The 18,641-nt window shown below is 47.9% G+C and overlaps 7 protein-coding genes across 7 annotated transcripts; 4 read left to right on the forward strand and 3 right to left on the reverse strand.

Moving 5' to 3' along the window:
* Positions 1-217: 217 nt before the first annotated feature.
* Positions 218-995, forward strand: N7483_007819 (uncharacterized protein; the record flags this gene model as incomplete). The annotated part of the gene is made up of 2 exons (XM_057091256.1): positions 218-395; positions 466-995. The coding sequence occupies 2 exons, from the start codon at positions 218-220 to the stop codon at positions 993-995; spliced, it is 708 nt and encodes a 235-aa protein (XP_056945997.1).
* A 731-nt stretch (positions 996-1,726) lies between these two features.
* N7483_007820 (putative spindle poison sensitivity protein Scp3) lies at positions 1,727-3,522 on the forward strand (the record flags this gene model as incomplete). Its single annotated transcript, XM_057091257.1, has 4 exons — positions 1,727-1,883; positions 1,954-2,075; positions 2,180-2,682; positions 2,703-3,522. The coding sequence occupies 4 exons, from the start codon at positions 1,727-1,729 to the stop codon at positions 3,520-3,522; spliced, it is 1,602 nt and encodes a 533-aa protein (XP_056945998.1).
* A 1,090-nt stretch (positions 3,523-4,612) lies between these two features.
* On the reverse strand, positions 4,613-7,414 carry N7483_007821 (putative RSC complex subunit (RSC1); the record flags this gene model as incomplete). Its single annotated transcript, XM_057091258.1, has 4 exons — positions 4,613-6,835; positions 6,912-6,980; positions 7,044-7,206; positions 7,272-7,414. 4 exons carry the CDS (start codon positions 7,412-7,414, stop codon positions 4,613-4,615), a joined length of 2,598 nt encoding a protein of 865 aa, XP_056945999.1.
* Positions 7,415-8,096: 682 nt separating this feature from the next.
* Positions 8,097-9,107, forward strand: N7483_007822 (ubiquitin-specific protease OTU1; the record flags this gene model as incomplete). Its single annotated transcript, XM_057091259.1, has 1 exon — positions 8,097-9,107. The coding sequence occupies one exon, from the start codon at positions 8,097-8,099 to the stop codon at positions 9,105-9,107; it is 1,011 nt and encodes a 336-aa protein (XP_056946000.1).
* A 501-nt stretch (positions 9,108-9,608) lies between these two features.
* N7483_007823 (serine/threonine protein kinase CDC7) lies at positions 9,609-11,278 on the reverse strand (the record flags this gene model as incomplete). Its single annotated transcript, XM_057091260.1, has 4 exons — positions 9,609-10,295; positions 10,364-10,424; positions 10,489-10,930; positions 10,990-11,278. The coding sequence occupies 4 exons, from the start codon at positions 11,276-11,278 to the stop codon at positions 9,609-9,611; spliced, it is 1,479 nt and encodes a 492-aa protein (XP_056946001.1).
* Positions 11,279-11,700: 422 nt separating this feature from the next.
* Positions 11,701-15,602, forward strand: N7483_007824 (condensin subunit YCS4; the record flags this gene model as incomplete). Its single annotated transcript, XM_057091261.1, has 5 exons — positions 11,701-12,526; positions 12,588-12,711; positions 12,783-12,924; positions 12,979-15,369; positions 15,429-15,602. 5 exons carry the CDS (start codon positions 11,701-11,703, stop codon positions 15,600-15,602), a joined length of 3,657 nt encoding a protein of 1,218 aa, XP_056946002.1.
* A 590-nt stretch (positions 15,603-16,192) lies between these two features.
* N7483_007825 (putative oxysterol binding protein (Orp8)) lies at positions 16,193-17,879 on the reverse strand (the record flags this gene model as incomplete). Its single annotated transcript, XM_057091262.1, has 6 exons — positions 16,193-17,140; positions 17,222-17,281; positions 17,340-17,409; positions 17,465-17,504; positions 17,590-17,666; positions 17,803-17,879. 6 exons carry the CDS (start codon positions 17,877-17,879, stop codon positions 16,193-16,195), a joined length of 1,272 nt encoding a protein of 423 aa, XP_056946003.1.
* Between the last annotated feature and the right edge of the window lie 762 nt (positions 17,880-18,641).

Below are 18,641 nucleotides of genomic sequence, written 5' to 3' on the forward strand. Positions count from 1 at the left end.
GACACTGGTTCTCAACTATCTCCGTAAGCCTTACGGTCTTTTGCGAGCTACATAATCAACCCTATCTGACATCAATCTGCAGAAGAACAGAAGTCAGATGCCCACAATTCGCCTTATCTCTTCCTCGTGACTATACTGACTTGGGACATTTCCAGTCGTCCGTATTCAGTATGTATTCCGAAACTCCTGGATATTCGAGGCGATTTCTAACCCGTATATGGCCAGGCCATTGAGGTGTCTGCAAATCTCCACAATCAGGTTTCGAAAGGTGAGGAAAGCGATCGATCGCTTCCACTCTATCTGGCAAGCTGACCAGATCATTGCCAATAAAGCACAAGCTGCCAAGGTCCTAAAAGAATTGCATCGGAAAAAGAAGATTGAAGAACGAACTGCAGGTGCGTTTTGAGTTACTGCAAGTGACTATGAATATTTATTGAAATGGTGGGATAATTTCAGGAAAACAAGTTGTCTACCACGCTATTCAGGATTCCTCGCAGAGCGTGACCCCAGAAGATATCGCCACACTCAATGAAAGTATCGAAAATCTTCAGAATGAACTGACTACCATCAAAACGGATGATAAAAAGGTCCGAGCTACATTGGCATCTTTTGAGGGCAAGCCGCTCCTCTCCGATCTTCGGCAGGATATCCAACGCCTGCAAGAGGAACGGGATACTCTCCAAGAACGCCTAGGAGACCAAGCCGCCAGCGATGAAGTCCATCTTTCTATGAAGGAACGAGAAAATCTCGAAAATGAATGGAAGGAATGGCAACGTCATGCTACCCTCCGCCGTCGTATGTGTCGAGATCTATGGGGGAGGTGCACCGAGGTCTTACCTGATAATATGACATTGTCAGAGCTTTGGGTAAGTCCCGCAGATGGGATCAGGGAACTGGGATCACCTGGTAACGGACTAAAATGGCTTGCAGGAGTCACTGGGGCTGGAAGGGTCTCTCCAATGAGACATCGTCGGGTATTGACGCTATGTTGGTGATCACTCCGTTCTCCACTCCAGTCACATCATTTGACAGTGATTTGCGGCTCGGCCTGAGCGGATCTCCCTGCTCCTGTGGTCTGTGGTCTGTGGTCCATTGCTTTCTCTGTTCTTCTCGTTTCAGTTGCGTGAGAGATTGACGTGGTTTCGACTTTGATTTCGTCGTCTTTTCGCCCTGGGTTCTGATCATTCTTAATAATAATTTCTTATCATCTCAAGGGGGATCATAAGGTATATGGTTATGATGAGAATATCATTCCGATCGGAAGATGGGGCTAGGAATAGGCAACCGGGAAGGCGAACCAAGATATTCAATCAGATGAACGGTATACATTACTTAAAGTTGTCAAGGTTCTCAAGAAGATTATGATAGAATTCAAGTCAGTAGATAAGGGAAACACAAGTACATAGTGAAATAAAGATGGAACTACCTAGGGGAGATCAATTCCCGTAAGATTCCCTGTCATCTGCCCTGAGAGTAGTCTGCTCATGACCCTTCTGTTTCAATGTAATTCAATAACTCACTTTTGTTTATCCTCTCTCACACTCTCTCTTCACTTCATCAGATATTCATCTTATTCATATGATCATTCTATCATCAACCTTGACCTTGACCTTATGGTAATCTTACTTCATAGATTCCCGGATCTTCCTTACACCGCCCGCCTCCGGTTCCTCTTCCCCTCTCTCTTCTCCGATAAACCCCTCCAACTCCACATCTAACCCTGGCGATGCTCTCGGCCTCTCGCCCTCCTTCTTCTCGTTCCAATCGTTCCGATATGAGAGGTCGTGCACCACTGCCGGTCCCCTCGGGGCTCCAAAATGGCCACTCCCGCAATCCCTCAAGTCTCGATATGGCTCGCAGCCCACCCAACCCGAGCAACAAAAGTATGAGTCCTTGATCTTGGTACTATGATGGGTTTCCGAAGCTGATTATGCATCTCCGGTTGTGTTACAGATACCAAACATGTTCCCTGCAAATTTTTTCGTCAGGGTGCCTGTCAAGCTGGCCCCGCTTGTCCATTCCTGCACTCGACCGATGCTGCGGTTGACTACGCCCCCTGCAAATACTTCTCCAAAGTAAGGACCCAATTTTAGTCTCTATTCAAACATCTGCAATGGCGTTTGCCTTTGATTCCCACGATGATGAGCGATTGCTGACGGCTTTTCTTCCCTGCCTTTAGGGTAACTGCAAGTTCGGCGCTAAATGCGCACTAGCACATATCCTTCCCGATGGACGCAGAGTGAATCGACCAACTGGGGGTGGTGGTGGCGGTGGAGGCATGGGAGTTGGAGGCAGCCACCTGAACTTAGGTGGCCGTGTTAATCCGCAGGCATATGTGAACCAGGACTCCGCCTTGACGAACTCCGTTCTTTCGCAGCAGCGTATGAACGGCCATGAACCGCGATATGCTCCCCAACCAGAAGATTTCCCCACCGTACATGGATCACAGCAAGTTCCTCCCTACGATTCCATTCCAACAATCGATGCGGGACTGGCCTCCGATACCGGTTCGAAGTACGGCTCTCCAGTAGAGGATGTGCGCTTCCCCATGTCACCAAATCACCAACATCTCACAGCTCTGGATGCGCCTCTTCCAGCTTCATTCGATAGTCAGGGTATCTCTCATGCCGCTCGTTATGGTCCGGTGGCTGCCTCGATGCCCTCTAAATTTGGCCTGGAGCTGTCTTCTCCCCCGCCCAGAGACCCGGTCCCTCCGATGCATTCCGGAACTTGCGTGATATTGGTTTTAGCTCCGAGCTGCGCAAGCCATCATCTCACATTGGATCGTCTCCTCCTGCGCCAGAGGATACTTTCGGCCCCAGATTCTTACACTCATCTCGCCCCGTCAAGTCCCGCATGCTGTCGGCTAGCGTGCCCCGGCCTACCGCTCTCGATGATTGGGATGAGAATTTCCCTATGGAGGAGGATTACTTGCCAACGAGCCTGCACGACGATGTTCTTACTCCTCAGGAAAAGTTGCGTCGTCTTTCTCGCACAGATCATGACATCAGCACTAGCCATCGCGATATCAGTGGCCTCGGTATGAGCAGCAGCTTCTCCAAGAATGGCTCGCCTCTCGCGTCAAGCCCCTCGCGCTTTGGTGCTCTATTTGCTAAGCAACGCCAGAAGAAGGATGACGATGCTGTCGGCTCTTCTTTCCCTCATATTGGCTCCCCTCTGCGTGAATCCGCGTTCAACTCCGTAACCAGCCCCAGTCTCGGTCCTATCGGTAGCCGATCCTCCCACGATGGCTCTCCATTTTTCTCTAGCCCTGGAAGACAATCATCTATGTCCATGATCTCCGAACAGCTCAGTGGCATTTCTCTTCACCCAGGCTCTGCCCGACACTTGGCAGCTCCTGGACGGCTGGACCGCACCATGTCTTCGGGTACTACCAGTAAGATCGAAGAGGAGGAGGAAAACAACGACCTGGTCTTCTCTATGGAAGAAGAAGAGGGTAACAAGCGCAGCGGCTCATCCTGGAACTCTGAAGAGACCAAGGAAAGTTCCACCGACGCCTAATTTGCTTACATATTACCTATGTACTACGATCACGACGACACGGACAGGCGGCGTCCAAAGTTTTTTTCTTCTTTTTTTCTCTTTCTCTTTTTTTCTCGACATGTTCATATCAAAAAGAATTCATCGGAGTTTCACCCGGGCACAAAACAGCATCATGGAGCGCCAACAATAACCGCGAAAACCGGTCAAAAAAATGAAGAAGAACAGAAACAATCAAAAAGTAATCAAGATTTACGACCTTGGATTTCGAATTTCGAAAAAAAAACTACCATCTCTCTCTTTCCATCATCCATGAAGTCATTTAGGTTACATTTTCCCTTCATCGGCATAGATCCGACGAAGCTTCCAAGCATCTTCGACAGATCCTCTCTTCTCATAGACTGACCATTTGCCATGTTCTCACCATGTTCCTTTTCCTGTCATCGATTTTGATTCCCTCTCTGGTCCAAGTTCGGTGCAGTTTATGTTTACTATGTTTGCGGTTGCGATCTCAGTTTTCGATTCCTGTTCAGGATTCATTTCTCTCTGCCTCAATCATTTAGACCTCGCATCCTCTTTTCTCCCCGAGACGGGCGCTTCCTGACCATCTCCTGTATTAATCTCTTTGTTCTGTGTCATCTTATCGTCTAAGGATTTAACCTGAGTGGCATTGTGTCCCCCAATTGATTTGAGTACTCTTATGAGTCAGGACTGGTTTCCGGTGTTTCCGGTTCTCGTTGTTCTTTTTCTTGTTCTTCTTTCGATGTATAAATGGGAGAAGATGTGCAAATAAAGCATTTACTACTAAGACTACGACTATGATTTGAGTCAGACTACTAGTACATCGTAGACTCGGAGTAGATGTAGATGGAGATACACTGGAGATGTGTATAAAATTACCAGGACTGAGGAATCAGGCCAGGGAAAAGATATCGGTTAATTGTCTGATTCACCCTATTCATACTATACTAAATCACTCAAGTGCTTGTAACGCCCCTTATCCTCTAATACCGAGAAACAACGCCCAACCCAGGAAAAAGGAAAGATATAGCAGAACTAAACGGGACATTAAAATAGAACAAATGACTCAAACTTAAATTCCATTCTTGATTCACATATTTCCATACATGGCACTGCCAGGAAGAGATTGTGCCTGAATCTGATCACTTTGCTGTTGAGCTGCACGCTCAACTAGGAGCCTCCTCTCCTGAGATTGTAAATCTGCCGCTTGCGCACTAGCCGCCTCATCACCGTAGAGTATCTTGTAAAGTTCCTCAGTACCAGAAGCTACTTGCTCTGCTAGAGCCTTAATAGCCCTTGGAGCTAAAGCGGCGATCCTGGTAGCAAGTTCCTTTTCTTCCTCGATACGGAGACGCTTCACTTCATCGGCTCGTTGCTTCTCTTCCTCTTCTCGCTTGCGTTTCCGCTCAGCAACTTGCTTTTGGCGTTCGCTCTGTTTGGCGAGATACTCGAGTGAGTGCTTGAGCTTTGGATCCCGAGGTCGGATGATGTCCATTGGTGGAGTAGAGAACCAGATTACATGGCCTCGATCGTCACACTGGAACTTTTGTCGAACGTCTAGTGGGATTGCTGAGTTCGCGGCGTCGCTTAGATGGAAAACTTCCACTGAGCGAGGTGCATTGGGGTTGTAGGCTGGTGCTGCGGCACGGTTCAGGGGGTAAGGTGCTGCGGCGGCGGCGGCGGCGGCGGCTGCTGCTACATATGGTGTTGGCTGCTGGGATGCACTGTATGGGCGCGCTGCTGGTGATGCTTGATAGGCACTGGTTGGAGTCTGAGGTACAAAGTTACTTGGGCGCCGGTGATTGGGGCCTTGGTACATCTGAGGGTTCATGGGTGCTTGGAATGCTGATGGCAGAACAGGAACCGGCGATGTGTGAGCCACTGTAGGTGTGGGTATGGGTGCTTGGAGCGGAGCTGCGACGGGGTGGTTGGGAACACCCATGCCCGTGTTCATAAGAGGTTGAGACATTGGTTGACGAGGTGTAACGGATGCCATGGGAGCTGAGGGCATGGTGGGTGGGGGCGGAGATGGGGTTGGCTCTGGTGGTGGTGATTCATTCTCATCACGAGGGCGACGATGCACAGCACCGACTACTGGCGGCGCATTGTCTGCTCCCCAGGTTGGTCGGGGGAGATCATCCGTCTCCTTGGCGTCCTCTTTCAAAAGGTGCTTGATAGGGCTGGGAACCTTTTTGATTTTTCGAGACACATCGAAAAGGTCCATTTCATAGTCCTTGTCGCGTACCTCGTCTGGTAAACAGCTGGCCCAGGTCTTGATCTTGTTGAGTTTGTGCTTCTCCTCATTGTACCGAGCTTCACAAACGTAGATCTCCTTGTCGGGGGCCAAGTCCCGTGGACGTCCTCGGCTGTAACGAGTGAAGAACATCACAAAGCACCGGTCAACAATCTCATCGATGCGATGGTCTCGGTATTGACCAGTCTTCACCACTTCATTAGGATAGAAGTGCTTCTCGAAATGGTGAACTGTCTGTTCGGGACGATAATACCAGCAAGCGTTGATCCACTGTTCATTCTCAGAATCTTGCCATGTCCGATAAATCTGAGCCACAATAGGCTTGGTCACATCGTTGGGGTTTTGGATGTGGACCCAATCTCCGACCTTCCAGAGTTCGCCTCGGTGCAAGATACCATTCGGCAGGGGGAACCGCCCGTCTTCCATCAAGTACTCGCTGTCTGGCTTCTTCTTCTCCTGCTCGGCCAACTTTCGAGCCTCGACTTGTAAATCAGAGGCATCTCGGTAGATCTGACTATCGGATTGATTGTAGGACTTGGCATTCTCGAACATGAGGTCCAGATCCTCCATAAAGTGATCCACAGAGTTGTACTTCTTGCGCTTAGCCTTACGCTTGATGAGGTCGACCGCAATCGGATCCTTCGTCTCCATATAATAATCCGGGTAAGAAGCTTTGTCTGGGAGACGTTCGAAGTGACTGATTTTCAAATGGCCACCAGGGCCCTTGAATTTCCGAATGCCCTTCAAGATGGTCTTGATTCGAGTTTCCATGGGGGTATCGACACGCGGGGGTCGTCCTCGCTTCTTACGGGCGTCTGGTTCCTGTTTTTGAGCATCCTTCAAACCACGCTTGAAGCCAGGCTTTGGACCAGGCTTCTTTCGGCGGCGTCCTTCGTCCTCGGAGTCTTCTTCGTCGTCCTCTTCCTCATCTTCATCCTCCTCATCATCATCAGGTAGCGGGTCTGCTTCTGGGATCTCTCCCAGATCGGGGAATTCAGACTCTCCGGTACTGATCACACCAATTTCCACGAGCTTATTGATCTGATCACGGAAAACGTCCTGGACACAAAAACAAGGTCAGTCACGGGTCTGTGAGACTTTGGTGCGCTTGCAAAGCAGCCAATTCCATTTCTACCTTTATCACGAGCGCATCCTCGTAGGCTTGCGATCTAGGTCTATTGTAGGTTTGCGCATTGTGGGGGATCTAAGAAGTTGGGAGCGAAATGTTAGCCTTTCAGCTTGAAAGCAGAGGATAATGTTCACATACCAAAGCGCAATCGCGCACAAATTCACCAAAGTGCTTGTACTCGCGCTTATTGATTCTTTGCTTGAGAATACTCAGAGCCATAGGATCCTTGATAATATCGTAGTAGTCTGGGACAAGGCGTTTGTTGACACTTCGGTGGAAAAGTCGGGAGGGGTCATGACCACTATCGCGCAATCAGTGAATGAAACTGCAGAAGACACAGTTCCAGATACAATCATGGCTACTTACTCTGGCTCACGGTAATCGTAGATCGCCATAGTCACATCCATCATAGCTTTCCATTGGCCCTCACTAATGGAGCTATCTTCCTCAATGGAGGTCACAGGCTCCTCAGGCTGAGGCTGTGACTGCTCTCTCTCCTCTGGATCCATGGTGTTTCACAATAATTTCACAAAAGTTCAAAAAAGTGGAATCATGAAATCCAGAGATAAGCTGGTGTCGTTCAAGGGAGAAAGTCCTGGCGCCAGGTTAAACTTACGCGACGATGAGTAATCATGTGCTATTACGATACCAATACTGTTGTATTGTGATTTGGTGCCTGAACAAACAGGCTTTAATTGCTCAGAACCAGACCATTAACCATCTAAACAGCATACATTCACCAATATTAAATGTTGAGATGAGATTTCACTCCTTGAATTCCTCTTATGGTCTATGTATATGACCCGAGGTAGTTCATATTTTGTATGTGAGTAACGGCCATACGCGAAGTGGGGAGATTCTACAACTCAAGATCATCTCTAGAAGATAACACAGACAGACCTTCAGGGCTTCATTTACTCCAAACTTGCAGATCAAAGATTATGAGATCACTTCAAATATCTATTACTATACCTAGGTATATATATAGTAGCTCAGTACTAAGCTAGACTGGAACAAATGCATGATGACAAAGGAACTTCCTCCTTCTCCCATCTCTTTCTACTTCTTCTTTTACCCCACACCGCGACCCAGGAAATCGTCATCCCCTCACTGGTGCGGGACCCCTTTCGTTCTGAACTTTGTTAGATATCTTTTCCGTACCAAACCCTCCAACTTCTCTTCATTCATACCATGCGCATGCGAGTGCGAGGTCCTTCGGGACAGTCAACAGTGACATTGGATGAGACCGCCACCGTGCAAGATCTTAGGACACAGATCGCAGAGAGCACTGGTCTAATCTCTTTCGACGTGAAATATGGATACCCAAATCTCAAACCGCTAGCCTTAGACCAATTTGAGTCACACCAGAAGATTGTCGATCTCGGAGTCAACTTGAACGGCGAACAGCTGATTGTTGCCCAAAGAGAAGGAGCTATCCAGCCAAACGTTCAGCCCAAAGAACCGGCTCGTGCCACTCAACAGTCGTGGCAACAACCCTCAACAGCCTCAACAGCCTCAACATCCCGAAAATCAGAGCCATCTCCTGATGATCCACCAGAAATTGCCTCACCTGAACATAATGGCACATTCGTACTTCGTGTTATGCCTGACGACAACTCATGTCTCTTCCGTGCTGTCGGCGCCGCAGTGATGGGTGAAATGGATACAATGGTTGAGTTGCGGTCGATTGTCGCGGGATCTATCCAGTCAAATCCAGAAGAATATTCTACAGCTATATTGGGCAAGAAGCCAGACGAGTATTGTCGATGGATTCAGAACGAAGACTCATGGGGTGGCGCGATCGAACTTAAGATCCTGAGCGAATACTTCAATATCGAAATTTGTTCTATCGATGTACAAACACTGCACATGTTCCAGTTCAACGAAGGTGCACCGAATCGTTGCATTGTTGTTTATTCGGGCATTCATTATGATGTTTTGGCCCTCTCCCCATCTAATCCGTTTTACGCTGGCGCCAACCCACTCCCACATGACGACATCAAGACTTTCGATGCAGTTGACCCCGTTGTGTTGGAAAAGGCAAGAGAGCTTTGCCAGGTCCTGCAAAGCAGACATTACTACACTGATACCGCAGGCTTCTCGGTACGCTGCAATACATGTGGAGGTACTTTTACCGGTGAAAAGGGAGCAACAAAGCATGCTGCTGAGACTGGGCACTATGACTTTGGGGAAGCCAGCTAGGCCTAGATCAGTTACTTTACATTCTTATGGTTTTGTATTTGCAGTTATGCTGCCTTTTATCTATCATGTCAAGTGAGCGCAGTAACTCTAGAAGGCTCAGAAATCCCTTCCCTGACCCTTCCCTGAACTATACTACTGGGGCACGTGTACAAATTTATCTTTCACTATATAGACTAGACTTCCTTTACTACCTACTACATACCTGGGTGCTGGAGGTTTTTTTGACCGCCCAGCATTATTCCACCTGGGCAGTTGATCTTTTCGTGATATAGGGCGTCCGAGTCCATCATGATTTAACAGAACTTCATAGCCAGGTATATAATTTTCCAATTTTCTGGCTACATATAACACCGCGCGAAGCGTGGTGCTAGAACTTGTGTACATATTACTAAGCGGAGATAGATTATTTCTGATAGTTTGATTGTTGAGGAAATTCATGTAAAGAATCCGATGTATCATAACAAAACTCAATCATATATCGTACAAATTTCCATATGGGTTTCACAGCATAGCAACTTCATCATCATCAGCTTCATCTTCTGCCGCCTCATCTTCCTCGGCCGAGTCTCCGCTCTCCTCTGGGTTACCTCCCCACTCCACATCATGATGCACGGGATTGGTGAAAAAGTCATGCTGCAAAGCCTCTTCAGCACTAAGTCGCTTTGATGGATCCAATTCCATCAAGCCCCCAAGTAGGCGTGTTGCTTGCTGTTCACTTTCCGTCAAGTCTTCCACACAGCTGGACCATTTCACCAACTTCTCCCAACTGTAGCCCTTTTCACCAACCGTGGGAAGATTAGATTCGAAGATCTGCCCATGCATCGCTGCAACAGTCTTCATTCGTCGCGTACCAAAGATGCTAGACATCTCAATCATAGCATCAATATCATCTGCAGAATTGAAGAAGGGGAATCGACGACCAAGCAAGGTCAAAAGAATGACACCAACAGACCACATGTCAATTTTTGTTGTTTGAGAAGTGCACTTGAACAATACTTCAGGAGCACGGAATCCTCGTGTACCGGCTCTGTTTGCACGCCTTGATGGCCGTGAGTCACTTTTGGGGTATCCGGCGGAAACTCCTCCTGATGGTGGGTTCTTAGAATAGTAGCTGGAAAGTATTCGGCTTCGGCGAACATATGATTGATGGGTGCAAAGACATGTACCATGAAACTCAGTTCCCTGGCGCTATTGAAAGAAAACATTTGAAGTTAGTGCTGGGTTGATTGGATATAGTTTGAATGGTTATTACAAACCTCTGCAAGACCGAAGTCTACTAAAACACCTTCCTTGAGCTCGGGGTTGTAAAGGAAATTACTATACACGAATGTCAGTATCGGCTTTCGTACCAGCAAAAAGAAAGTGGTAGAGGGATATATACGTTGGTTTAATATCACGGTGGAGGATATCGTGGTCGTGAACTGAAAGCAGGGCAGTCAAAAGAGATCGTAAGTAATGGCGCATGTCTGCCACTAAGAACGTGCGATATTGAATTCGAAAATCGGTATGCGGGAAGTATGGAAGCACGGCCACAACTTGATCTTGGAATCGAAATGCTGTGATGAGAGGACACACGGATCGACAGTGTCGCAGATCATGTAGCAGCTCCAGCTCGTTCTGGATTCGGATTGGACTACTGGTGACATAGATCTTCTTCAATGCCACATATCGAACTTTTTTCCGCCCATTCGCTCCCTCGACTCGGCGTCGTTTGGTGGGAGGACTAGTCCATGATTCTTGTTCTCGTTGTCCAAAAACATCCCAATCGTTTTCGTAGTGATCGTAAAGTAGGTCCTCTGCCTTGTAGACTGTTGAAAAAGTGCCTAGTAAATTGCCCACGTTAGCGTGTATATGATACAAGTTCACGGAGTACATGAAGTACCTTCTCCAATTCGATTGACGAGTCGAAATCGTTCTGAGATACCAGGGAAGCTGTTTTCAAGTTTGGTCATGTCTTCTCGAACGAGTTCGTCAACCTCTTCTTCCTCGTCCTCTTCTTCGTCCTCGTAATCACCATCACCTCCAGGTGCTTCATGACTTAAAGCCTTCTCTTCATTATCTGATGCTTCATCTGACGGATCTTGTGACGCGTATCTAAAGCCGTTGTTGTGTTCGAGAGAGAAGACTGGTGGAGCTGGATATGTACCTGGACCACCTTGAAGAGCCGCCATGGTCCAAGCTTAGGCAAGTGGGAATGATAAGGTAAGAAAGATGGGAAGTAGACTTAGAATGAAGTACAATCAAAGAGTTTGTAGTATGAAAAAGCCTATTGGATGAGTGAGAAAATGAGGAGAAGATGGGGGGGGGGGCGATTTTCAGTTGCTTAAGGCTTGAGGCGCATTATTATGTGTAATATGGAACGGGTTGTTTTTCTCCGAAAAGAACGGCAGTTACGCGATAAGACAAGGCGGTAATATTACAGGCGGTGAATTCTCACAACATCTAATTGGCCGATCCCCTCATGCATGAACTAAAAGAGTAAAAGCCAAACAAGCCAAACACGGACATCATCAACACAGTGTTTGTTTCCCCTCTCCTCCCACTTCTTACAGTTCCTCCACCCATAAACAAATACATTCAGTGGGCAACCACCATGGAGGACAGAATACAGTTCGATATCAATGAGTCGCTCAAGTACTACTTGAGCGATCCTGCTACTCTTCCAACACCCGACGCCGACCCAGAGCTGCTTGACTGCGAATCCGGTCCCGATCAATTATCGCCAGCTTTGATCGACAATGTTTTGAACCCAATCGTGGATGCGGTGGCGGAGAACCCAGAAGGATTAACAAGAGCTTCGTTTTTTGATACCCTCCAGTTTCTATTAAAGTACGCTCCGATCCCTTCCCAAATTTCCCATGGAGGCTCTTTTTGCCCGCCAGGAATCGACTCTGAACTTTTGAACCCTTGCAGATATACTAGCCTCCTCCCCGCGAAATCCCTCAGCAAAGTCCTCGATCTGATTGTTTCTGGATTATCCGTCGAAGCGGATATTATTTACGGTGATCTGGAATCCGACGAACAAGATGCGATCCAACAACACAAACAACTTTTGGAAATGTACGGTTTCTTGCTCCAGTGGGCCTTGTCTGCTGTGGAAGTCAAGGCTGCGGAAAAGCCTGCAGAACCTGCGCCTGCGCGACGAGGAGGTCCGAAATCCAAATCCAAGTCGGCCAAGGATGGACAATGGGATTGGACACCACAGATCCAGATCTCCATGGAGACAATGTGCAAGGTGATGAAACTGAAATTAGGACGCATTTTCATGACTACCTCGGATCGCGATACTTTTATTAACCTATTTACCCGCACGATCTATCTGGTACTGGAGAGCGAGCAAAGAGTTAAGAGCATGGCAATTCGCATGCATGCTTTCAAGGTTTTGTGTATTGCGGTGAAGCACCATGGTCACGCATTTGGTATATCACATCACATCGAGACGGGAACTGTGTATGCGACTGAAGCTAACCAGTCTGACAGGAGCGCAAACTTCGATTGTCCAGAGCTTGACATATTTCGAGCATCTATCAGAGCCCATGGCCGAGTTCCTCCACATCCTCGCAGAGCAATACGACTACCCCCAACTTTCAGATGAGATCCTAAAGTAATTGACGGCCCCGAGGACTCCGGGATTGAATGATTGTCAGCGAGAGACCTTGTGCTGATTTGAAATAGGGAACTTGGAAACAAGGAATTCAATTCAAACGATACTCGTGGACCGAAATCCGTCTCTGCATTCATCATCAAATTGTCCGAGCTTGCTCCCAGGTTAATCATCAAGCAGATGACTCTCTTAGCAAAGCAGCTTGATAGCGAGGTAACTATCTCAATGATTTTCTTCGGCCCAACCTCGAACTAACAATGGAACAAGGCCTACACGTTGCGATGCGCCGTCATCGAGGTCTGCGGCAACCTCATCTCCGATTTGAGCCGACAAGAAGAACCCAGCGAAAACTACAAAACGCAAATTAACGCCTTTTTCGACGTCCTCGAGGAGCGATTTTTGGATATCAACCCCTACTGCCGTTGCAGGGCCATTCAAGTCTTTATGCGAATCTGTGACTTGGAACAGAAGTTCCCGAAGAGACGCCAGCGCGCAGCTGAGTTGGCTGCACGAAGTCTGGAGGATAAAAGTAGCAATGTACGACGTAACGCGATCAAGCTATTGTCGAAACTTGTGGCCACCCATCCATATAGTGTGATGCACGGTGGCCAGCTCTCCCTTAATGAATGGAATGAGCGCTTGAGCGGAGTGGATGTGGAACTCAACGCCCTTCGACCCCCAGAGACACCAGGTTTTGATGCAGATGCTACCCAGGGCGTTGACCCAGACTTGTTGGATGATGCGACTCAATTGCCGGATGAATCACCCTCGAAAGCTCCTCGCATGACAGAAGAAGAGAAAGAGATCGCCGTGCGAAAAGCTGCCGAGCAAGCCGCAACATCTGAACTTTTGACTCGCTTGCAATTGACGAGGAAATACTACAACGAAGCCTTACGCTTCATCGAGGTCCTCCATGCTGGAGCTCCAATCGTCACGCAGCTCCTCTCATCTCGAAACAAGAGTGAGGTCATCGAAGCCATGGACTTTTTCGTCGTTCTCGATGCATACAAGGTTCAAACAGCTCGCGACGGCATTCGCCGTATGCTCCGTTTAATCTGGACCAAGGGTAACAGTGACGAGGGCAAGGGTGTGCAGACCCATTTGATTGACTGCTACAAGGGACTCTTCTTTGATGCTCCAGACTCGTTCAGCCCCAATGATGCCGCAAACTATATTGCGCGCAACATGATCAGTTTGACCTTCGGGTCTACGCCGGCAGAACTCACCTGTCTTGAGCAGCTATTGAGCACCATGATGAAGCTTGGGCACATTTCAGAGACAGTCGTTACCAAACTATGGCAGGTATACAGCGTGCAGAAGAAAGAGATTTCCAAAACCCAGCGCCGCGGTTCAATCATCGTTCTGGGTATGCTCGCACTTGCTGATCCTGAGGTCGTCGTGAAGGAGATTGAAGCGATGCTGCGCATTGGTCTGGGCAGCTTGGGTAGAGCAGACCTTGTGCTTGCTAAGTACACTTGCATTGCACTACGCCGTATGGTGCCTGGACGCCAAGCAAAGTCTAAAGATACTCCTAGCGTTCCCAAGCTTACCAATGACCACGCAGTCTTGACCAAACTTTCTGCCATGCTTGAGATTGTCTCCAACAGCAAGGAGTGGTATGGTGTTGCAGAGCAAGCCATCAGCGCGATCTACACTCTTTCGAAGCATCCAGATGTTCTCTGTTCTGATATCCTGCGAAGAAAGACCCTATTTGTCTTTCAGCCTCACCTACGACGTCCCTCTTCCTCACAAACTCCTGTTGTTGAGGACGAAGAGCAAAGGCCTGGCACCGCATCAACTGACGGACAAGGCTCGAAGCCTAAGCCTGCTTCTGCAGCTCTATCACAACTGTTGTATGTTGTTGGTCACATTGCGATCAAGCAGATTGTGCATCTTGAGCTGTGCGAACTTGACTTCAAGCGCCGCAAAGCTGAACAAGAGAAAACTAAAACAGCCGAAGCTGCTGCCCAAAAGGAGGCGGAAGGAGCTGACGCAGATGAGCTTGACCTCATTGGAGGTACCACAGAGGATGACTTCCAGGACGCCATGGCTCATATCCGAGAGCGTGAGCTTCTCTATGGAGAAAACTCCCTGCTTGCCAAGTTTGGCCCCATGGTAGCTGAGATTTGTGCAAACAACAACGCATACCCAGATATGGATCTGCAGGCCTCAGCAACATTATGTCTCGCCAAGCTCATGTGTGTCTCTGCCGAGTATTGTGAGAAGAATCTGCCGCTCCTGATCACAATCATGGAACGCTCTGAAGACCCCATCGTGCGCAGCAATGCTGTCATTGCACTTGGTGATATGGCCGTCTGCTTTAATCACCTTATCGACGAAAACACTGACTTTTTGTACCGTCGTCTGAATGATGACGATGCCTCAGTCAAGCGTACTTGTCTCATGACTCTCACCTTCCTTATTCTGGCAGGTCAAGTTAAGGTTAAGGGTCAACTCGGTGAGATGGCTAAGTGTCTGGAAGATGACGATAAGAAGATCGCCGACCTGGCTCGTATGTTCTTCACTGAACTTGCCACTAAGGATAATGCCGTGTACAACCACTTTGTCGACATGTTCAGTCTGCTGAGTGCGGAACGCAATCTGGAAGAGACTTCTTTGCGCCGTATTGTCAAGTTCCTCATTGGATTTGTGGAAAAGGTAAGCCCCCAGCCCTCGATTGTATTTCAGATGTCCCTTATACTAATACTGTGTCTTAGGAAAAACACGCTCGCCAGCTTGCTGAAAAACTTGCTGCCCGTCTACCTCGCTGTGAAACAGAGCGACAATGGAATGATGTCGCCTATGCCTTGTCTTTACTTCCTCATAAAAATGAGGAGATCACTAAGACTGTTACGGCTGGTTTCACCAAGGTTGCCTCTGCGACCGCTTAATTCCATTCGAGTGAACTGGTTCCTTTCCACCTCTATGCTTGAATGTTTGATGACTGTACTTATTTTTGTTGTGATATCTATGTCAAGGTCGGATTTGGGGTGTTATGGATGACGGTGTTGGTGGCCGGTGATCGATTAAGGCTTGTCATGATTAGATGTTTCTTTGACAGTGAACCTGGGAAGGTTCTGAATAATATTTCAGTTTCTATTCCATCTTGATATTAAATACTACGTAATATGCTCTAGATTGCGTGCGAAATCAAATCTATGTATATCCATTCTGATCGCGTGGAGAACATATGTGAGTGTTGCTCGCCAAACAAGACAAGAAAAGAAGCATCATTCGCCTGCAAGTGACTATCCACAAGAAATAAGGAAAGATACAATCCTCCTAAAAGAAAAACGAAGATTCTAAATATGCGAGAAGGTAGGTAGGAGGTGATTAAACGACGGGGACAGAATGGTACAGCCAGTGACCCCCAGAAAAATCGACAAGGAGATATACGCCGAGTAGTAATGGTCGCATGCCAGATACGCCACGACTTCTGTGTTAAAACCAAACAAAGGCACTCTTCAGAACATTAGAGAATCTATGCACCCTTTATGGTACTTTCCTCTAGCGCATATTTCCCATCTCGAATACCCTGCAAGACCTTCTGACCTTCCTCGGTCAGCTCAGGCTTGCCCAGTGGGGTCACTGCACCGGTAAAAAAGCGTGGTTGCCACTCCATATCTTGCTCCTTGCGCTCTGCTGCTCGTTGTCGTTGACGTTCTTCGATCTCTTGTTTCAGTTTCGTTGCCTGGGTGAACTGTTTGCCGACAATGGCATCGGTGACCTCGCCCCAGAACTTCAGAGACTCGTTAGAAAGTTGCTCCTCGTCCGGGGGCAGGTCCTTCGTAGCAGGGAAGAGAGGCTCAATATCAAGGAGCAAAATGGGCTCTTTGGCACCCGCTGGAGTGTAGAATATCTTGCCGTGCCAGGACCCGCTGATTCGGGCAATGACATCGGTTTCTGCCACATCCTTCAACTTTGTAATCGTATCCTTCTCAGGGTTGTACCGGAACACCACTCCCTCTAGCCGGTTCTGTGAGCGACCAATCCAGCCTTCCTCAAGATATTGCAAGATGGCTTTCATGCCAGTCTTGGGACAAGTGATATAACATGCGTCCGATACTGTGATCGCCAGGGCACCTCGTAGCAATCCGCCCAGGTGTGCATGGGGATGTGTCAATTGGTACTCCTCGTTGTCCCTTTTCTCGATATTGACAAAGATACCCAGGTTGTGCTGTCCAGGGCTGACACGAATACTGGTTCCGGTGAACTTGGCACTGAGCTGGTCGAATCCTCGCGCCGAAACACCTCGTTCGGGGCAATCGATGTAGAATGCCGAAACCGGTGGGTGATGAGAGGTCTGCTCGGTCAAATAGCACACCTTGACTTTCTCGTTACCAGCTTCGACGATAGTTCCGTTCCCATTTACGTTGACTCCCGGGAGATTAGCTTCCTGTGGAGCAATGCTGTCCACATCCCAGCTGCACTAATACCCCTCCATTGTTAGCCTATCCTTTCTTCCTCCGCCACCGCATTGACTAGCTGGTCTCTTCCGATTCGCACTTACTCGGAAAAATTCTCCCAAGGTTGAGTTATATGGCTTGCATGGTTTTCCTTTGATATATTTCTGTTGAATCATTCAGCACAATTCCTTGTGTTCATCATTGCCGTAAGTCGAGAAGTACCAGGTCCTTCGTAAACCAGAACTTCAACACCTCGAGCATCCGACCCAATTCATCGTCCGATGTGCCAATACTGGTGGATTTTTTAGTGAAACATGCATGATATTAGTCGGGGTATGAAGGCTCACGTCGCAAAAGTCTCTGGTCGGTCAAGGTAGTTCCAGTATTCTGAACCCCGCGTCAGTTCCTTATGCCAATGTCACACACAGTAAGAGAGAGGCTGTGCCCCCTGGACACCATCCCGTGAACCTACCCAGATTCGGTCGCGGCTCCAAAAGTTGGGCTGGTAACGAGAAACGGACCGAGGCAATATCTGTCACACCCACAAATCTGGGTAACCGTTGTAATTAGTATATACAGTTCGTTCCAAGAATGAAGTCTTGCTTGTTTTCATTTTTCCTTGACCGGAATTTTCTTCCGTTCGCGAGAGGATAGTTTCCGATCTGATTATATGCTTTGAACGTACTTTCGCAGGATAGAGAGGAAGGTCTTCAACTTGGACGACTCATCGGGGGTCTTCTCGGGCACGGCGACGGATGACATGGTGCGGAGTGGCGATTTCCAGTGTTGGTGCTCTAAAAGAATGTAGTAAGTGTCGAAGGAGAGCTAATATTGAGCGGGCAACAGGCCCTAGCAAAGTCGAATAACCGAAAATAACTCAAGAACAAGTACTGTAGTAGACAAAAAAGAAGGTAATCAAAGAAGAGGAGCTTCTATCACAGAACAGGGAAACTGTGACTTAGATTGGGGAAAGGCGGTGACGCAGTAACCTTTTTTTGCCCGCCCGCAGTGGGGCGAAAATATACACTATCAATACGATAATTATTAATACTTGACCGTGGACCCTACCATTCTAAGAGCGATGTGAAATGGACACCCGAAAAATACTAAATGGATACACTCTACCTGATTGGGTTTAGCCTATACATCTCCCTTACAGTACACGTATCACCGCCCGGTGTATATGTAGCAGCTAGGCCGGCACGTTATATGTTAAATGTACCTTTACCTTCCTCTAGCAGAGCCTGATTATCTACCCCCTTAGGTAGGTTTATAAGTAAATACATGGGTACCTACCTCAGTACCTACTACTGCACTTGTCCGTGTAGGCAGTAGCTGTGGAAATCTCTCTCATGGTCACAGTGCTCTTGAATGGAACGTACATTGTGTAGGTACCTAGGTACCTAGCTGATTCATTAGGGGCCTTGACACATGCTCAGTGTATGAAAATATACAGGCTAAGCCTAATTTGTCAAAGGGTGTCCATTTAACAAGGCCTATCTAGACACCCGTTGAAGTCATGTT

This window comes from Penicillium malachiteum (genome assembly GCF_028827825.1).
Source record: "Penicillium malachiteum strain IBT 17515 chromosome Unknown utg000003l:1.0-4950554.0:1.0-4952489.0, whole genome shotgun sequence".
Taxonomy (NCBI): domain Eukaryota; kingdom Fungi; phylum Ascomycota; class Eurotiomycetes; order Eurotiales; family Aspergillaceae; genus Penicillium; species Penicillium malachiteum.